This window comes from Brachypodium distachyon, chromosome 2 (genome assembly GCF_000005505.3).
Source record: "Brachypodium distachyon strain Bd21 chromosome 2, Brachypodium_distachyon_v3.0, whole genome shotgun sequence".
Taxonomy (NCBI): Eukaryota; Viridiplantae; Streptophyta; class Magnoliopsida; order Poales; family Poaceae; genus Brachypodium; species Brachypodium distachyon.
This window is the reverse complement of record NC_016132.3, coordinates 55,102,238-55,118,329: the sequence shown is the minus strand read 5'-3', so window position 1 is coordinate 55,118,329 and position 16,092 is coordinate 55,102,238. Positions and strand designations below refer to the sequence as shown.

Genomic DNA, 16,092 nt, shown 5'->3' with positions numbered 1-16,092 from the left:
ACTTCTTTGGGATCCCGTGAGCAGCAGACCCAAAGCGGAGCGCGATTGCTACAAACCAAAGACTTCGTTTTATCCGTGAGCTGTAGAACCCAGAATCTTTTTTCCAAGTGGCCGCGAGATAAAAACGTGGGACTTCACCCACCAATACCCGGATTTACACTTCTAGATCTGGGGATTGTTGAGTAGAAATTTAGTGGAATTTGTATTTATTTTATTTGGTTCTTTGGCAGTTCTAGCGTGCGATTAGAAAGCTTGCTCATGTAAAATGTGCGAGCGTGTAGCTGTGTGCGGTTGACAACACCCAACACCAAAATATCCTTAGCTGGCTTGTACTACCTGATACCCTTTTTTTCCTTTATCCATTTCCCTTTTATTCCGAAATCTACTGCTATAACCCCCAACTACACACCTAACACACAAACACACAGATCATCGTCTGTTCTTCGTCTGGTCGATCATCATCCCTTTCGATCGACTTGAATCCATCCTTATCTCCCACGTCCTCACGCTGCATCCATCCACGCCGCCCGCGCACAGAAAGCGCCGCACCGCACAGCACTCTCTCGTCGTCGCTCGTCGGTCCCCATCCTCCTCAGCCCGCGCGTGTCACGCCGCCATGGGCCATGCGGGCTTCGTCTGGCCCACCTGTAGCCTTCCCTTCCCGAAACGGGAAGCGGCCCATCCGTCGGTCCATGTCAGCCTGCCTGCCTGCGCCAGCCGCCTTCCTGCCTGCCGTGCCGTGCGGCGCGTCGGTCCAAGAACCCTGACGTAAGCCATGACAGAAGCGGCATCCCCCCGCTCGGGGGCTTCCACGTGTACGGGGGGGTCAAACGGTCAGCGGCGCCCCCAGCTCCGCCACCACGTGTGGGGTGCTATCTCGGAGCCGCGGCCCGCACGGGCCACACGTGTCGCGGTCCACGCACCACCCCTGGTTGGGCTCTATAAATCCCGGGCTCCTCTCCCGGAACAAGTTTCAAGCCTCCTCTCCTCCTTCCTGTACACACAACAGAGAAGAACAGCGGAGAGATAGTTGTCCTTCCAGTAGAGACTAGAGAGGAAGAAGTAGCGAGCGTGAGAGAGTATCGAAGATGAGCGGCGGACAGGACCTGCAGCTGCCGCCGGGCTTCCGCTTCCACCCGACGGACGAGGAGCTCGTCATGCACTACCTCTGCCGCCGCTGCGCCGGCGCGCCCATCGCCGTCCCCATCATCGCCGAGATCGACCTCTACAAGTTCGACCCATGGCAGCTCCCCAGTACGCTCCTCTCCTCTGCTCCTCCCCTTAAAATTATCTTCATCCCGTCGATACCGTGTTCTAATCTTGCGGTGATTTTGATTTGTTCGCGCAGAGATGGCGCTGTACGGCGAGAAGGAGTGGTACTTCTTCTCCCCGCGGGACCGCAAGTACCCGAACGGGTCGAGGCCCAACAGGGCGGCCGGGTCGGGGTACTGGAAGGCCACGGGGGCCGACAAGCCCGTGGGCTCGCCCAAGCCCGTGGCCATCAAGAAGGCGCTCGTCTTCTACGCCGGGAAGGCGCCCAAGGGCGAGAAGACCAACTGGATCATGCACGAGTACCGCCTCGCCGACGTCGACCGCTCCGCCCGCAAGAAGAACAGCCTCAGGGTAAGCAATTGATTACGCAATTCTTGATAGAGTCCCGATGCGCCAGCACTGCAGATGAATTTCTTCATCTGGTTAATTAATTTTCTACAGCTAGCATAAACCAGCTGAGATATTTTAGTCCGATATTTCCATGTGGTAGATTTTTTTAATGGGCGGATAGGCTTGGCCCATGGTTTTGGGGCCGCGGGATTTTACGGGGATGGGGGGCCCGCACCCGGTGCAAGTTGCTTCAGTGATTCGCGGTCGACGAGTCCCCATTCTGTATGGAAGCATTCGATGGCATCTCCTGAGTCCTGATCCCTTTCATTCCCGGGACCAATTATTATTGGGTTATTATTCGTCTCGCCCATCCGACAGCGACGATGGCGATAAACAGTCCACATAAACAACTAGTGGACCGGTAGAAAGCATCAAAACCAATCGTCCGTTTCAATAATTCTTGGCTTCCATATCGATTTCGTTTTAAATTATTAGTGATATAGTACGTCGTGATCTGTATGCTCTGCTGACATGTTCCGTGATTTTGTTCTGTGCAGTTGGACGATTGGGTCCTGTGCCGCATCTACAACAAGAAGGGCGGGCTGGAGAAGCCGGCGGCCGCGGACCAGAAGCCGCCGCTGATGGGCGGCTACGGGGCTGCCGCCATGGCGAGCTCCCCTCCAGAGCAGAAGCCCCTGGTGGGTTCCGGCATGGCCCCGCCGGCTTTCCCCGACTACGCGGCGTACTACGACCGGCCGTCGGACTCGATGCCGCGGCTGCACGCGGACTCGAGCTGTTCGGAGCAGGCCGCCGTGCTGTCGCCGGACCAGTTCCCGGGCGGCGGCGAGGTGCAGAGCCAGCCCAAGATCAGCGAGTGGGAGCGCTCCTTCTCCACCACCACCGCCGACAACCCGGCATCCGCCGGCGGCGGGCTCGGGCTCGGCGGCGACCCGCTGCTCCAGGACATCCTCATGTACTGGGGCAAGCCGTTCTAAGCAACAAAGCGATCAAAATCATGGCATCCATCGTTAGTTCTTGGGAGGCAATGACGTTCGCGGGCGAGCCGCCGGAGTTGACCCGATCGAGCACGGGATAATTTTAAGAAGAATTTAGAAGAGGGATTAGATGGTTGATAAGACAAAGGCAGGTGTCGTTGGTGATGTCGACTCGAATTGAAGGGCGGCGATGAGTCCGTGGAGGGGCCTCCCGGTTCATATCTGGAGTAGTACTTGGTGACAGCTAGCGGAGGTGAAGGGTGATAGCGTTGGCTGCTGCATTGTTTGCATCATCGAGGGCGGTTGCATGTGTGTGTATATGTGTACATACATGGGACATGCATATGATTGATTCGGTTCAGGGGAGTTTCTAACTTCCCTGTTCCTGTTTCTTCATTCGTTTATTGTAAGGGTTCCTTCCGTAGCGGTTACTGTGCTAGAGGCGGCAGTGTATGGTGGAGCAGTGGTACTGTAATAAAAAAAATGCCCATTGGTAGTGTCTGTGTAAGCCATTCATCAAAAGAAATTGAATAAGTTTACAAAAAAAAAGATTAATCCGTGCTGAGGCTGCCGAGCTTTCGAGTAAAATGGCGGAACTGATGGTAACTTCCGTCAGTAGCTAACTCCAGCTGTTCTGATAAGCTTTGCGGGCGACGGTCGACGGAAACGTGTTGCTTTGTGCCGCAGGCTTCAATGCAAGACAAGATAGAAAACGGAGGGAAAACGTGATGAAAATCAGTGTTTTGTGCAGGCGTTGAACAGAGCAAGAATACGTTGGCAGCGGGTGGCGTCAATGTGCACGTGTTGGAGGGCGGGCGGATCCCGATAAATCACGGCGCAGTGCGTGCGTGCACCTGCTAGCTGCTGGAGACTTCCCAAGTTCACACGGATGGATCAAGTTGCCTCGTGCTTATCGTCTCCGCGGATCCGGTCGTTGGGCGGCGCGAGCGCGACGTGACTGTGTCAAAACTCATCACCCGTCGTCCACTGGATTGCTCTTTCCTTTTCCTTTTATTTTCTGGCGAATCACTGCCTCACTGGACCGTTCTTGATTGACCAAACAAAGTTGTTCGGGTACCCAAGCACGCCAAAGAACAACTCTCCCGCACACTAGAAAGACCACTACCTGCAGAATTCCCGCGGCTTAGAAAAAGCTGCATACTATACCGGTGTGTCGTCTATTATTAGGGTTAAGCAAAAATATGTCATTTCCGGTTTTATTGGTGAGAACCGCTCGTGATTCGACAGGAATCTTCCAGTTTCTTCGCACATGGAATTTGCCAGGAGCTAGTGGACATGCTTGGCCAGAGGCCCAGAGCGGCGGCGGCCGAATAACCGCGAGCCGCCGTTTCTCCTCGAGGACCATCCTGATCCTTCTTCTATGCGTGCACACAGGACAGCTTTATCCCTTGAACGCCGCCAAGGACAAAACAGCTTGACCGCTTCGCCTAAGATGAGGTTAATGTAGCACGTACAGCCAAACGGCGGCGTCGCCTTCCTGGAACTTTGACCTGACATGTTTGTCCGGCTGGGCCCCCAGTAATTCGACTATATGTTTCTAGCTGCTTGCGTTAGCAGATTGAATTGGAGAGGTTTCCACCGGTTTGAGCGGAGCGATGGCGCAAAACTAGCTTAGGACATAGGAAATATACGTTCTATATTTGTGGATAGGAAAAATCAAGCTTATGTGAGTGGAAAATATGCAGTACCAAAATGAAAAGACGTTCACAGCTATACAGTTCAGTTGTCTCCCAGCCCCCAGGACGCTGCTATGCTAGCGCGGCAATTTCGAGGAAGGCAAAAGCAATTGATCCATGGGCCTGGAGTTTGGTATAGTTGGTTCAGAAACTATGATACGGAGTACAATATGTGATACATATAGGTACATGGCGTGAGTTTTTTTGAGCGGAGGCACATAACATGTGAGTGTGTGACGAAATTGGTAAGGCCTATTAGCCCACTAGAACGGCTAAAATTTGTAGTAATGTGGCCGAACAAACTTCAGGCCCATAGATCAATAGCTTTTCTTTAGTGGGCTGGATCAATAGCTACAATGTCTAAAGGAAAAGAGGCATGGTACATTTCTTCGGCAGGTTGTTGGGCCGCAGCCCATTCCGTCTGCAGGGAATAATGGCGATTCGCCTTGGGGTCATTTCAAACCTTGTTCTGTCAGCATGATTTCAGTTAGAAACCCAGCCATTGGGTTGTAAACAAAAAACAATTCACTCGGAAAAAAAAATTGCACTCTAATATCCACCAGCCCTCCTCGTTTCCGACAGGGTGTGCTTGTCAGTGGGTAGGGCCGGGTAACCACATGATATGATATCATCGGTACATCTTCCAGATTCATTGTGATCAATGACGTTACTCCCTGAGTTTCGATAGAAAAGAAAAATTCACTACTTACCCGTCCTGAACATCTGCGGCTGGCCTGGCTCTTACAAGTGACTGGAGATGCGGCGTCCAAATAGCAAAACATCTTGTCAAAGTTGGCGAATATAATTGCACCGGTCAATTCGTATGGACGATGTTGGTAGGAACCAGGAAACACTTGTACTCCACTCCGTAGCAAACAGCCTTGCTTCGTTTCGTCAAAAAGAGTAGCAACCCGATGGTCGCGGTCGCGGGTCGGTAAGTTTCCTCCCGTCCCCGTGGCCGGAATCGGATGGACGCGCACTGTCGTTCTAAGAAAGGCTCGATCGAGGCATGCAGATCATGCATGCAGTCAGCCAAGCAAGCATGCCTGAGCACATGTGTGTGACTCGTGAGTGGTTGCCGTGCGAGAAAGTTCAGTGAGGCGCTCCGTTGTGGCGGAGTGCCCAACTTCCTTCCCGATCAAATCCAAGTGCGCAGCAATCAGTTGGAACCTCACGCCGTTTCATTTTCCCCTGATCAAGTGCGTTCCAAGCAACTGAAACCTCACGCGCCATTTTCCCATGCCTTTCCAGTTTTCCTTGTACTAGCAGTAATCTTTTGCAGCTACTCCTACCACGTACGCCGCCGAGGCGCCGAGCTGCCAGATTTCTCCATCATCGTACAGAGTGCCCGACGGTGAGTGGAGAGATGTTCGATGCTAGATCTCCCCCGCTGGGCCCTCGTGCTGATGATATATTCCCTGTAGTAAAGCTCGCCTTCAGTTTACCTTTCCGGGCTCGATCGGATCCGGGAGAGACCCGGTCGCACACCTCATCAGATCTGGGTTCTCCGTTGATCCATCTAGCAGGAGTACAGTGGAATACTAGTAGAGTCCAGGCAACCGTGAGCGATCCAACGGACGGTGGAGTAGTCAATTCCCTCTCCGTTCTATCGAACGGAGCACCAATCAGCGAACAGATTCTGCTAGTCCGATCCCTCAAATATTCAAAGGCCTTCTTGGGTTAGGCAAATCCAGCGTCGATTCCACCCAAACTGGGAGGTGTTTGGTGCGGCAACAGCATGGAGACGAGTACTACCAACAACGGGTTAGGGATAGCCATCAATCCACTACTATGGACTATGGAGCGACCGGGTAGGTAGGCCGCGCCGCATTAACGGGCGACCCAATGAGCCGCGACCATCCAGGAACCGAGCCGGGTGGTGGTGCGAGTGCGCTTGCCCCCAACGCCCGACCGCGCCACCGACACCCGGAGGATCGGGATCGGCGAGAGCGGAGCTCGCTCCTTGGGCCTGGTTCACAGCGGACCCGGGGAGCGTGGGCCTACGTGTCGGTGGAGGTGCTGCAGTGGGCGAGGTGCAGGTAGCTGACGCGGAGCATATACTACAGGGCCTCTCTCCCGCTCACGCTGATTTCCCGGCTCACGATCTTTGCATTCCGACCCTTCGATAAACAGTTCTGCGAGTACTCATCTATGTTTGCGTTCCGTACGTGATGCTTATTGCTTCCTTTTTGTGCTGTAGAATAATAATAATTCAGGTTTTCGTTTTATATACTCTCGGTTGTGTAAAAGTGCTGGGAGAAAGTTGGTGAATTCGTGGAACATCTCCCTAATTTTGATGTTCAACATCATCAGTGTGTTGGATGAAAGTAGTTCGAAAAATGAAAGAAAAACTCACAAATTGATTACAACGAGGCCTTGGATCAGTTGAGAATCGGATGGTCCAAATTAGTTGTCGTGATTATGCGCGACAACTAAGGACGTCGATCCACGAATCCAACATTTTAGCATTTGCTCAGTCAATTATGCACTGCTAGCTAGTCCACGTGGTTAAAGAAAAATAGAATGCCAGGTTCTAATAATGCGAGCTCCGAAGGGCAAATCTGCAAAAGACGTCGATCCACGAATCCAACATTTTTTTAGTCAAAAAATTCCCACTAATTTAATCCGAGCGTACGGCTTAATGCCGAGCGTCTCCTTCCGACTTCCGTCCTTCGCTCACACTTTCACACACTCCACTGCTCGCTCCTAGCTGTAGCCCTCCTTTATAACGCGGCGAGGCCAGTGCGAATCCGAGACCCCAAAGGACGCCTCACTCCCCTCCCCTCTCGAGATCCCCTCGGAATCGGAGCTCAGCTCCCCCGGCCGGCGAGGTACGAATCTACCTCCTCTGCATTGCTCCCCTCTTTCTCTCTTTTCTCCCCCCTGTGTCCGTCTGCAGGAGGGGATCTAGCTAAAGCTTGTTCGTTCATGTTCATTCGAGATTTGCTAGTTGATTTAGCGCGCTTCTCGTGGTTCTGGAGCCTGCTAGTAGATTGCGCCCGTCGGTACCCAGCTCGGAACAAGCTCAGGCCATAGATCCGGTGGCGATTTGTCGAAGGGATGGAGTCTGCCAGATTTTTGGTCAGTCGAGGTGTTTTAATGCACGCGCTTTTTGTAGTTTTGTTTCCATGTTTGTTGATATTATGAGATGTCCCTGGCTCTTTCCATGGCTTTTCTTCTTGGAAAGAGCTGCCTTAGCAGGGAAGGAGAAACGGATAGTATAGTAATAAAAGGAGCGTGTTTGAGTTGGTATTGTTCTGGCAGATCCGATTTTTACCTTCTGTTTTTAGAAAATATTTACTTATTTAGATCTAGTGATCGATAAAACTTCTAGTTCTCTGAGTTCTGACGGTTTGTAGTTTGCTCTAGGTGCGCGCCTGTGTGACCAAGCTGCAACCTTTGGGTTGTTTGGTCGGTGGACTCGATATAAACAAGCCGCGTGGAGTGGGAGGTGAGCTCGTCCTGTACATGCCAGAGTAGGTTTAATGGCATTTGGCCGAGGTGCAAAGATGGACGGGAGGCGGCCTTCGTCGCCATCCTCGTCGTTGTGCACGACGACCACCGTCGTCGTTTTTGTGGCGCTCTGCCTGGTCGGTGCCTGGATGATGACATCGTCCACCGTCTTCCCACTAGAGGTATCCTCTTCAAATAAGAAGTCGGAACCATTAGATGCGTCGTCAAATAAGAAACCAGAGGTAAGGGATCAGCGTGCAGCTGTTGATTTTGGCGCAACCGAGGAGTCACCATCTGGCAATGCTGGTGGAAGTTCGGCGAAATTCGAGGATACCGACAATAATGATAATGTTCCAGATGAGTCGCACAATAACAGGGATGCTCCTGAGGAAGAGAAGTTCACTGAGGACACAATGGAGAAGCCTGTGGAGAGGACTGAGGAAAAGGAAGCACCAAAAGAAAAAGATGAGGTTAAGGATTCATTTGATGATGCAAATGGAAAATCAGAGGTAAAGAATTCGAAGGAGGGTGGGGAAACTGGGCGTTCTGGTGACGAGGAGGGGAAAGACAATGAGACCACAACTGAAAATGATGTTGATCAATTCAATGGAGAGAAGAAGGAAGATCAAGAAGGAAAGTCTGGTGATGATGCCATGCAAGATGCAACTGAACAGCCTCAAATAGAAGAGAAAGTTGAAGAAAGTGGAGAGAAGGAACAGGCTGCGAAGGCTAACGAGGTGTTTCCTGATGCGGCTCAATCTGAACTTCTGAAGGAGTCGAATACTGAGAATGGGTCATTCTCTACGCAGGCAGCAGAGTCAAAGAAGGAGAAGGAAGCCCAAGCATCATCAAAATCTTCAGGTGATGGAATCACATATAGCTGGAAACTATGTAATAGCAGTGCCGTGACAGATTACATACCTTGCCTTGACAATGAGAAGGCTATTAAGAAGCTTCATTCTACAAAACATTATGAACATCGTGAGAGGCATTGCCCTGACGAGCCTCCGACTTGCCTTGTTCCACTTCCAGAAGGATATAAGCGGCCCATCGAGTGGCCCAAGAGCAGGGACAAGGTACTTCTGGCTTTGCATGATGTTTTCACAACATTGGGTAACCTTTAGCCGATGAAGATCTCATTTTGCTTATTACAAGTTGCACTATTTACGCAGGTATGGTACAGCAACGTCCCTCACACCAAGCTTGCAGAGTACAAGGGCCATCAAAACTGGGTTAAAGTTTCTGGGGATCATCTCTTGTTTCCTGGGGGCGGGACACAGTTCAAGAATGGCGCACTCCACTACATCGATACTATTCAGCAGGTTTATTATCGTTGCACCAACTATGCCTCATACTCTACACAGCAATGATTGATTAATACTATTGAACATGCACAAATCTTGCGGCAAGTGCTGTTATTACTCCCTAGTCCCTAAAAGAAATTTGCACATGTTTAAGGACCATGATGGTGAATTGTGTCTTTAAGGAGATACTACCATTATATCGTTACTTGTTCACAGTCTATACATTTACATGCTTTGATCGAACTTCCGTGTGCAGGCATTACCTGATATTGCATGGGGTAAACGAAGCCGTGTCATTCTAGATGTTGGTTGTGGGGTTGCCAGCTTTGGAGGCTACATGTTTGATAGAGATGTGCTCACAATGTCATTTGCTCCAAAAGATGAGCATGAAGCTCAAGTACAGTTTGCGTTGGAGAGAGGAATTCCAGCAATATCAGCTGTAATGGGCACCAAGAGACTTCCATATCCCAGCAGGGTTTTTGATGTCATTCATTGTGCTCGCTGCAGAGTCCCTTGGCACATTGAAGGTTTGTCTTGTTGGTGCCATGTTTTCCCTATCTCCATCTCCTGCAAACAACGGCATAGTATTTCCATTATAAAAAGTAACGAAAAGGAAACCTGGTTCTGAAAAAGAAAAAAAAACTCATGTATAAAATATGAATACTGTTTTTAACAACCGGTTACTTTCAGGTGGCAAGCTTTTGCTGGAATTGAACCGACTACTACGCCCTGGTGGTTACTTTGTGTGGTCCGCCACTCCTGTTTACCAAAAGCTCCCTGAAGATGTTGAGATATGGAACGGTATTGTACTGACCATCTCCTTTAATTTCACTCATACTCTCGTAAAGAATGCTGTTGCAATATCAATGACCACATACCAAACAGAGATATTTTGTCCTCAGTTTCTCAGAACATTCAAATCCATCAGAGTGCACCTTTTCACTTTGGTCCATCAGAACAAAATATCCTACTGCTCAGGTTGAATGCCTACACATTTTTTTTTAAAATACCACACCACAATCTGCCAATAGAGAAAACCATGCTGTTGTTTGTAATTGAAGTTCAGAAGTTTTAAATTCTCTTTAACTGTTCCTTTTACCTATAATAACAGCTGAAAGCACGAGTTATGATAAAAAATAGAATGAACTATTGGTGAGCATTAGATGCACCCAACTAATGGAAAGAGTGAAAGACCAGGCCTATTGTTCTCAAAACAGTAAACAAATGCTGTGAACGAACTGCAAAAAATTTCATCCAACATCCAGGTGGACCAGATCTTAACACACAATTGCTTACTCTTTCAGCCATGTCTTCTCTGACAAAATCCATGTGCTGGAAAATGGTTAAGAAAACAAAGGATACACTAAATCAAGTTGGTATGGCCATATATCAGAAGCCAATGGACAACAATTGCTATGAGAAAAGATCAGAAGACAGCCCTCCATTATGCAAGGAAACTGATGATGCAGATGCTTCATGGTATGGTTAAGGCTCTTTCAGTGGGCTATATTTTCAATGTGAAGTACTTTTCTGCTTTTCTTACACTGTTGTGTTATGCAGGAATATTACATTACAAGCATGCATACATAAATTGCCTGTTGGTCCATCAGTGAGGGGGTCAAAATGGCCAGAGTTTTGGCCTCAAAGGCTTGAGAAGACCCCCTTCTGGATCGATGGCTCTCATGTTGGAGTTTATGGAAAACCAGCAAATGAAGACTTTGAGGCAGATTATGCACACTGGAAGCGTGTTGTAAGTAAATCTTACGTGAATGGCATGGGAATCGACTGGTCTAAAGTGAGAAATGTCATGGACATGAGAGCTGTATATGGCGGGTAAGTAAATGGTTTGCTTTCGATCTCACAGAACTAATATCTTGGAAACATTGAATCATAGCACACAAGTACAATACACAGAATCATATTGCCAAGGTTTTGGCCTAACAGCTTCAAGAAATGAGAAATTTGGTAATGAAGAAAATTGAAAGATTTGTTTTAGTTGCAAAATTGTCAAAATGCCCTACATTACTATTAGAGTAAAATGCACCCGACGTCCCTATTCTTTCGCGAAGGTGTCAAATAGGTCCCTAATCTTTGAAAATGCACGTTTAGGTTCTCATTGTTTGGTAAGTGGTTCATCCCAGGTCCCTCGCCTGTATGCACAGCTCCGGCTGCATGACGTGGCTGCCACCTAGGCTTTGGGCCCACACGTCAGGTGACGACGTGGCGTTGCAATCTTACAGAAAACCCCTTGCGTGGCAGATGTTCCTAAAAAGAAAAATGTGGCTACCAAGAGAAGGATGAGTTCTGCAAGAGTGGTAAAAAGATTCCATTTTTGTATACATGCAGATGTCACTAATCCTAGGTGGCAGCACCACGTGTTCGCCTGACGTGTGGGCCCAAAGCCTAGGTGGCAGCCATGTCATGCGGCCGGAGCTGTGCATACAGGCGAGGGACCTGAGATGAACCACTTAACAAACAATGAGGACCTAAACGTGCATTTTCAAAGATTTGGGACCTACTTGACACTTTCGCGAAAGAGTAGGGACCTCGGGTGCATTTTACTCCTACTATTATTTGTTGGGACTGTGCTATCAACAAATGTAATGGGCAACTCGTCCCCATTTCACTTATCATTTTTTTATTTCCATTTGAGTTCTGCAAAGATGTAAAACCATTTTTAATCTCCTGATGTCATGGTTGGAATCGAAAATGAACTCCCTTCACAATGTTTCATTCAAGACTGGTCAAGATGAGTTGCGTTTTGGCACCTTTTTATTTCCATTTCTTAACTAATGTTTTACCTTGTGGCATTGCAGTTTTGCTGCAGCTCTGAGGGGCCAGCGACAAGTCTGGGTTATGAATATTGTGCCAATTGATTCTCCTGACACACTGCCCATAATTTATGAGCGTGGCTTGTTTGGAATGTATCATGATTGGTGTGAATCTTTCAGCACTTACCCAAGAACATATGACCTACTGCATGCAGATCATCTGTTTTCAAAGCTGAAAAAGAGGTCAGTATTTTACTGTCCCAGTGATAGCAGTTTCTTCATACTTGATAGTAGTTTAGTTCTATCCAAAGAGTGTAGGCTTTCTGTGCTTGACGTTAGACTAGCATTTAATCAATCTCATTGAGAGCTTTACTTTTACTGACTGGTTAAGGCTAAGTTTGTGGTTGCTGAACTGTGCTAAATTTATTTTTTAATATGCTGTAGAAAAATACACACACAAAAAGGAAAGGTTGGTTGACCAAACAATAAAATAAGCAAAAGCGGGTGGGGGATTATTAGAATCCATCACAATAGCAAAAGCAACATAAGTATATCCTTCTGTAATTTTATGTGCTATTGGAGCAATGCACTGGAGCCAAACTGACCAATGCAAGTACTTCAGCGAAAACTAGGGCTAATTTGAACCCTTTAGGAATTTTCCCTATAATTCCCCTTCCATCACACGTACACCCTGAAAGTATTATGGTAAACTTCCCTTTCCTCCAGTTTTTGGAGGATTCCAAACATCAACTCAAACATCATGATATTTTTTTTGAGAACTTGAAGAAACGATTTTCTAAATTATTCCTATAGTGCATCCAAATACCTTTCTTTGTACAATTTCCATTTTTTTCAAAGAATCATCCACTCCACATGCCACCCTATTCCATGTTTATAATATTCCTGGGTTTGAATCCAACAAGTTTTTTTTAATGGGTGCCAACAGCTTGTTTGTGCAAGTAATACCCATTGCATAATTGTATCTTCTCAAGCAATTGCATTATCTGTTTGCAGATGCAAATTGTTGGGAGTCTTTGCCGAGGTTGACCGGATATTGAGGCCAGAAGGCAAATTGATTGTGAGGGATAGCGCAGAGACAATAATCGAACTCGAAGGCATGGCAAAGTCCCTACACTGGGAGGTAACCATGACCTACGCCAAGGGCAACGAGGGTTTGCTGTGCGTCCAGAAAACCATGTGGCGGCCCAAGGAGATCGAAGCAAGCATGTGATATATATGTTCCAAGATAAATTGTTACTTGTTTAGGGGTACACTAGTCTGAATTTTGGCTCCAGATAAGCATATGATTCTTTCCGATGCTGAAGGCAAAATGCTTTGGTGCAGCTGTAGAATAATGTGTTTGAGTGTACTCTTCATTCTTTCTGAGCTTGAACAACATTGTTGTAAAATGTAACGTTGTACTGGAAGTCAATAGTTAGAGCCAGAGAAGGCACAATTCTTCAGGAAAACCTCACTACAGCTACATGTATGCGATGACAGTCCCATATTCTTGAATACATGGATGCCCACACACAAAGGAACTTCAATGCATGTCATCCTTGAATTCTTTCATGTGTTGTTTCCCATCATTCAAAACTGGCATAAGTATGATATGCCAACATTGTTTGGCCGAAGTCCAGTTGAAAACAGAGAGAACAACAACAGCCCAGCAAGGGCACCCCACTGCGGCTGCGGCACCGATCAACATGGCAACATCCGCTAGGACGACTCCAACAAGATTGAAGCTGCTGCCATCGCTGGCACTGGCTTTGCCATGCTACGCTTTCGCCCGAAGCACGAATGTGAAGGAGAATTTGATGTCAATGGACCTTTCGCATCTGTCCTGAAGACCTGAACATGGAGGGAAAGAACAGAGACATACTCTACGTCCACGGCCCACGGGTGATCGGAAGACGAGTCAGACTAGCTAGTTCGGAGGCCGAGGTCGCCGAAAAGCACCAGCAGCCAGGCCCAGCGGGTAGCAGCCGGAGACCTGGAGCCTACGAGTCATCAGCAGCCGGCCGGAGCGAGCCTACGAGGCACCGGCAGCCACGAGGTAGCAGCCGGAGGCCCCAAGCCTATGAGGAAACAACACATGCCACGTACGGAGGCCGGAGGGGCAGCGAATAGTAACAGGAGTTGCAACTGACACGGATAACACTCGAGCCCACACAAGTTGTGGCAGCCCGGGCCGACGGACTCCGGACGGTTTCGATGGAGCCACGGGAACACCATGCTAGCTTTAAGGTTGCAGGTACGGATAGACGTGGCCGGCTGCTGTCCGGGGGAAAATCCGAGTGGTTGCGTGCTGGTATACTGGTGGGTGAAAGTAGGTTTAGCCATGGGCCATAGCGCCGTCTAGCTAAAAATACTTCTGATATGGATGGATCCTAGTAACTGCAGAACGGCCGTGGATTTGGAATATGTTGCTCTTGATCTGACGAACAAATATATGCACAATTTTCGTTTATCGACTGCTAGAGAGTAAGAGGAGGACTCCTTTCTTCATTTTTTGAGGAAAAAACAGCACTACCAATAGTGAAGGAAATAACGAAGACCTTTTTTTGCATTTCTTTTTTGCATACGGTGACGTGTCTTTTGCCAAGAAAATTACACACAAGTTTTTGGGATAAACGACATTGTCTTACTGCTGTACTCTCCGGTGGCGCAATGCGGTCTCTAGACCCTAAAACCACGTGAGAGCTAGAAAAACGGTGTCGACGTACCAACCGAGAAGTCGCTGGTTGAGTCAGAAGACATCGGTGTTATGGAGAAGAATGCGACGAAGGAAGATAACCACCCCATATCTTGCAAGACAAATCCAAGGAGATCTAACGTCACTAGCTCCACGACGAAGCCAAAGCTGGCCGAACCTCGCCCAACTGAAAAGAAGTGCCAAGACACAAAGACCAACTGCAAAACACGAAGATATAACTAAATCAGCTACTTCATAAGAGGAGCGACCAGACGATCCCTGCCATCATGTTAATTTGCACCGTTGACGCGGTGGATCTGGAGTTGGGAAAACCTTATTTTTATAGCTCACGCCGCCCCATATCCAACATAGCGCCTCTGCGTGATACTTTATACTCCCTCTGTTCCTTAAATTAGGGCGTATATCATTTGACCTAGTCTTTGACCAATAATTAATCTATTAATATATATGTTTTGTGCAATAAAATTGATGACATTGGATTCGTATTTAAAAAAAATACTTATTTATGATTATGATTTGTATCATAGAAGTCACACATTGATAGCATAAACATTGGTCAAAGGTTCGGTCAAAGAAAACAATATAAATCCAATTTAAGAAACGGATGGAGTATATGAATACAACGATATTAGTTTAGATCACATGATGTATGCTACTCCCTCCGTCCCATATTAAGTGACGAAATATTACATATATCTGAACGTTTTTGATATAGAATAGATACATCCGTATTTAAACAGATTTGAGTCACTTAGTATGGGACGGAGCGATTAATAAAATAGTTATCGGTCAAAAGCTTGATCAAGTCAAATGATATAAGCCCACTATTATAGTTAGATGGATGGAGAGTAAGCCGTGTGGCGAGTCCGCGCCCCTGCATGTGTCCGGCCGGATGATACTAAGATAACATAGAAAATACACTCATGTCAATCTAAGAAGTTTCCATGTCCTCGTCGTTACTCGTTACAAAATATATTCTTAATTGCATTTCTACTCAATGTTTTAGTGCACCTGATTTAGAAAGAAGATTATGCAGGAGTAAGACTCACAGACTTTAGCGCTCTTCCGAGAAGTAATTTTGCGTTAATTCGTCTTTGTACGTATTTTTGACGGAGAAAAAGTACCAGTGACTCCAATACTCCGTTACTAAGGTTTGGCCAGACAAGAGAGAATAATCAACTTAAAAAAAAGGAACAACCGATCAACCTTCATATGATGATAATACACATCCCATCCAATTGTGTGGCTCACCATCGAGCTACAACAAGCTAGCACAAACAAGCTCGCGGGCATATTAGCTACTCCCTCCAATTCATATTAATTGTCAAAATATTACATGTATCTATACGTTTTTCAGACATCGATACATCCATATTTTTGAGCAAATTTGTGACAATTAATATGGATTGGAGGGAGGGAGTAATTGGCACGTAACGTTGCTCTGTCACCTCTGTGGTCCTTGAGTTTCATTAGTGTAGTGGTATTTTTTTTAGTAATATTCGTTTTAAGCAACCGAAAGTATGAAACGACAATAGCGCATGCCTCGAGTGCAAA

General features: G+C 47.4%; 2 protein-coding genes and 1 long non-coding RNA gene across 5 annotated transcripts; 2 read left to right on the top strand and 1 right to left on the bottom strand.

The window, feature by feature from the left end:
* Positions 1–959: 959 nt before the first annotated feature.
* LOC100825087 (NAC domain-containing protein 48) lies at positions 960–3,105 on the top strand. The gene is made up of 3 exons (XM_003564737.4): positions 960–1,254; positions 1,349–1,623; positions 2,160–3,105. The coding sequence occupies exons 1-3, from the start codon at positions 1,089–1,091 to the stop codon at positions 2,595–2,597; spliced, it is 879 nt and encodes a 292-aa protein (XP_003564785.1). The 5' UTR covers positions 960–1,088; the 3' UTR covers positions 2,598–3,105.
* Positions 3,106–6,966: 3,861 nt separating this feature from the next.
* On the top strand, positions 6,967–13,373 carry LOC100824785 (probable methyltransferase PMT26). 3 transcript variants are annotated; one of them, XM_003564736.4, is made up of 9 exons: positions 6,967–7,125; positions 7,664–8,823; positions 8,920–9,069; positions 9,308–9,578; positions 9,742–9,852; positions 10,356–10,530; positions 10,612–10,884; positions 11,868–12,065; positions 12,837–13,373. In XM_003564736.4, exons 2-9 carry the CDS (start codon positions 7,780–7,782, stop codon positions 13,051–13,053), a joined length of 2,439 nt encoding a protein of 812 aa, XP_003564784.1. In that variant the 5' UTR covers positions 6,967–7,125; positions 7,664–7,779; the 3' UTR covers positions 13,054–13,373. The 3 variants fall into 3 exon arrangements, with proteins under 3 accessions (XP_003564784.1, XP_014754565.1, XP_010232657.1); XM_014899079.2 differs by having other exon boundaries at positions 6,969–7,125; positions 7,654–8,823; XM_010234355.3 differs by lacking the exon at positions 6,967–7,125 and adding an exon at positions 7,355–7,375.
* Positions 9,200–14,928, bottom strand: LOC112270872. The gene is made up of 2 exons (XR_002963417.1): positions 13,705–14,928; positions 9,200–9,618 (listed from the first exon to the last, which is right to left on the bottom strand). It is a non-coding gene; the product is annotated as an uncharacterized LOC112270872 (long non-coding RNA).
* Positions 14,929–16,092: the final 1,164 nt, after the last annotated feature.

Bases quoted from the DNA above. Each gene is read 5' to 3' on its own strand.
- LOC100825087 (XM_003564737.4), top strand. From the start codon at position 1,089: ATGAGCGGCGGACAGGACCTGCAGCTGCCGCCGGGCTTCCGCTTCCAC. The intron at 1,255-1,348 runs GTACGCTCCTCT...TTGTTCGCGCAG, and splicing joins CGACCCATGGCAGCTCCCCA to AGATGGCGCTGTACGGCGAG. The intron at 1,624-2,159 runs GTAAGCAATTGA...TGTTCTGTGCAG, and splicing joins GCAAGAAGAACAGCCTCAGG to TTGGACGATTGGGTCCTGTG.
- LOC100824785 (XM_003564736.4), top strand. From the start codon at position 7,780: ATGGCATTTGGCCGAGGTGCAAAGATGGACGGGAGGCGGCCTTCGTCG. The intron at 9,853-10,355 runs GTATTGTACTGA...TTACTCTTTCAG, and splicing joins AGATGTTGAGATATGGAACG to CCATGTCTTCTCTGACAAAA. The intron at 10,531-10,611 runs GTATGGTTAAGG...TGTGTTATGCAG, and splicing joins GATGATGCAGATGCTTCATG to GAATATTACATTACAAGCAT.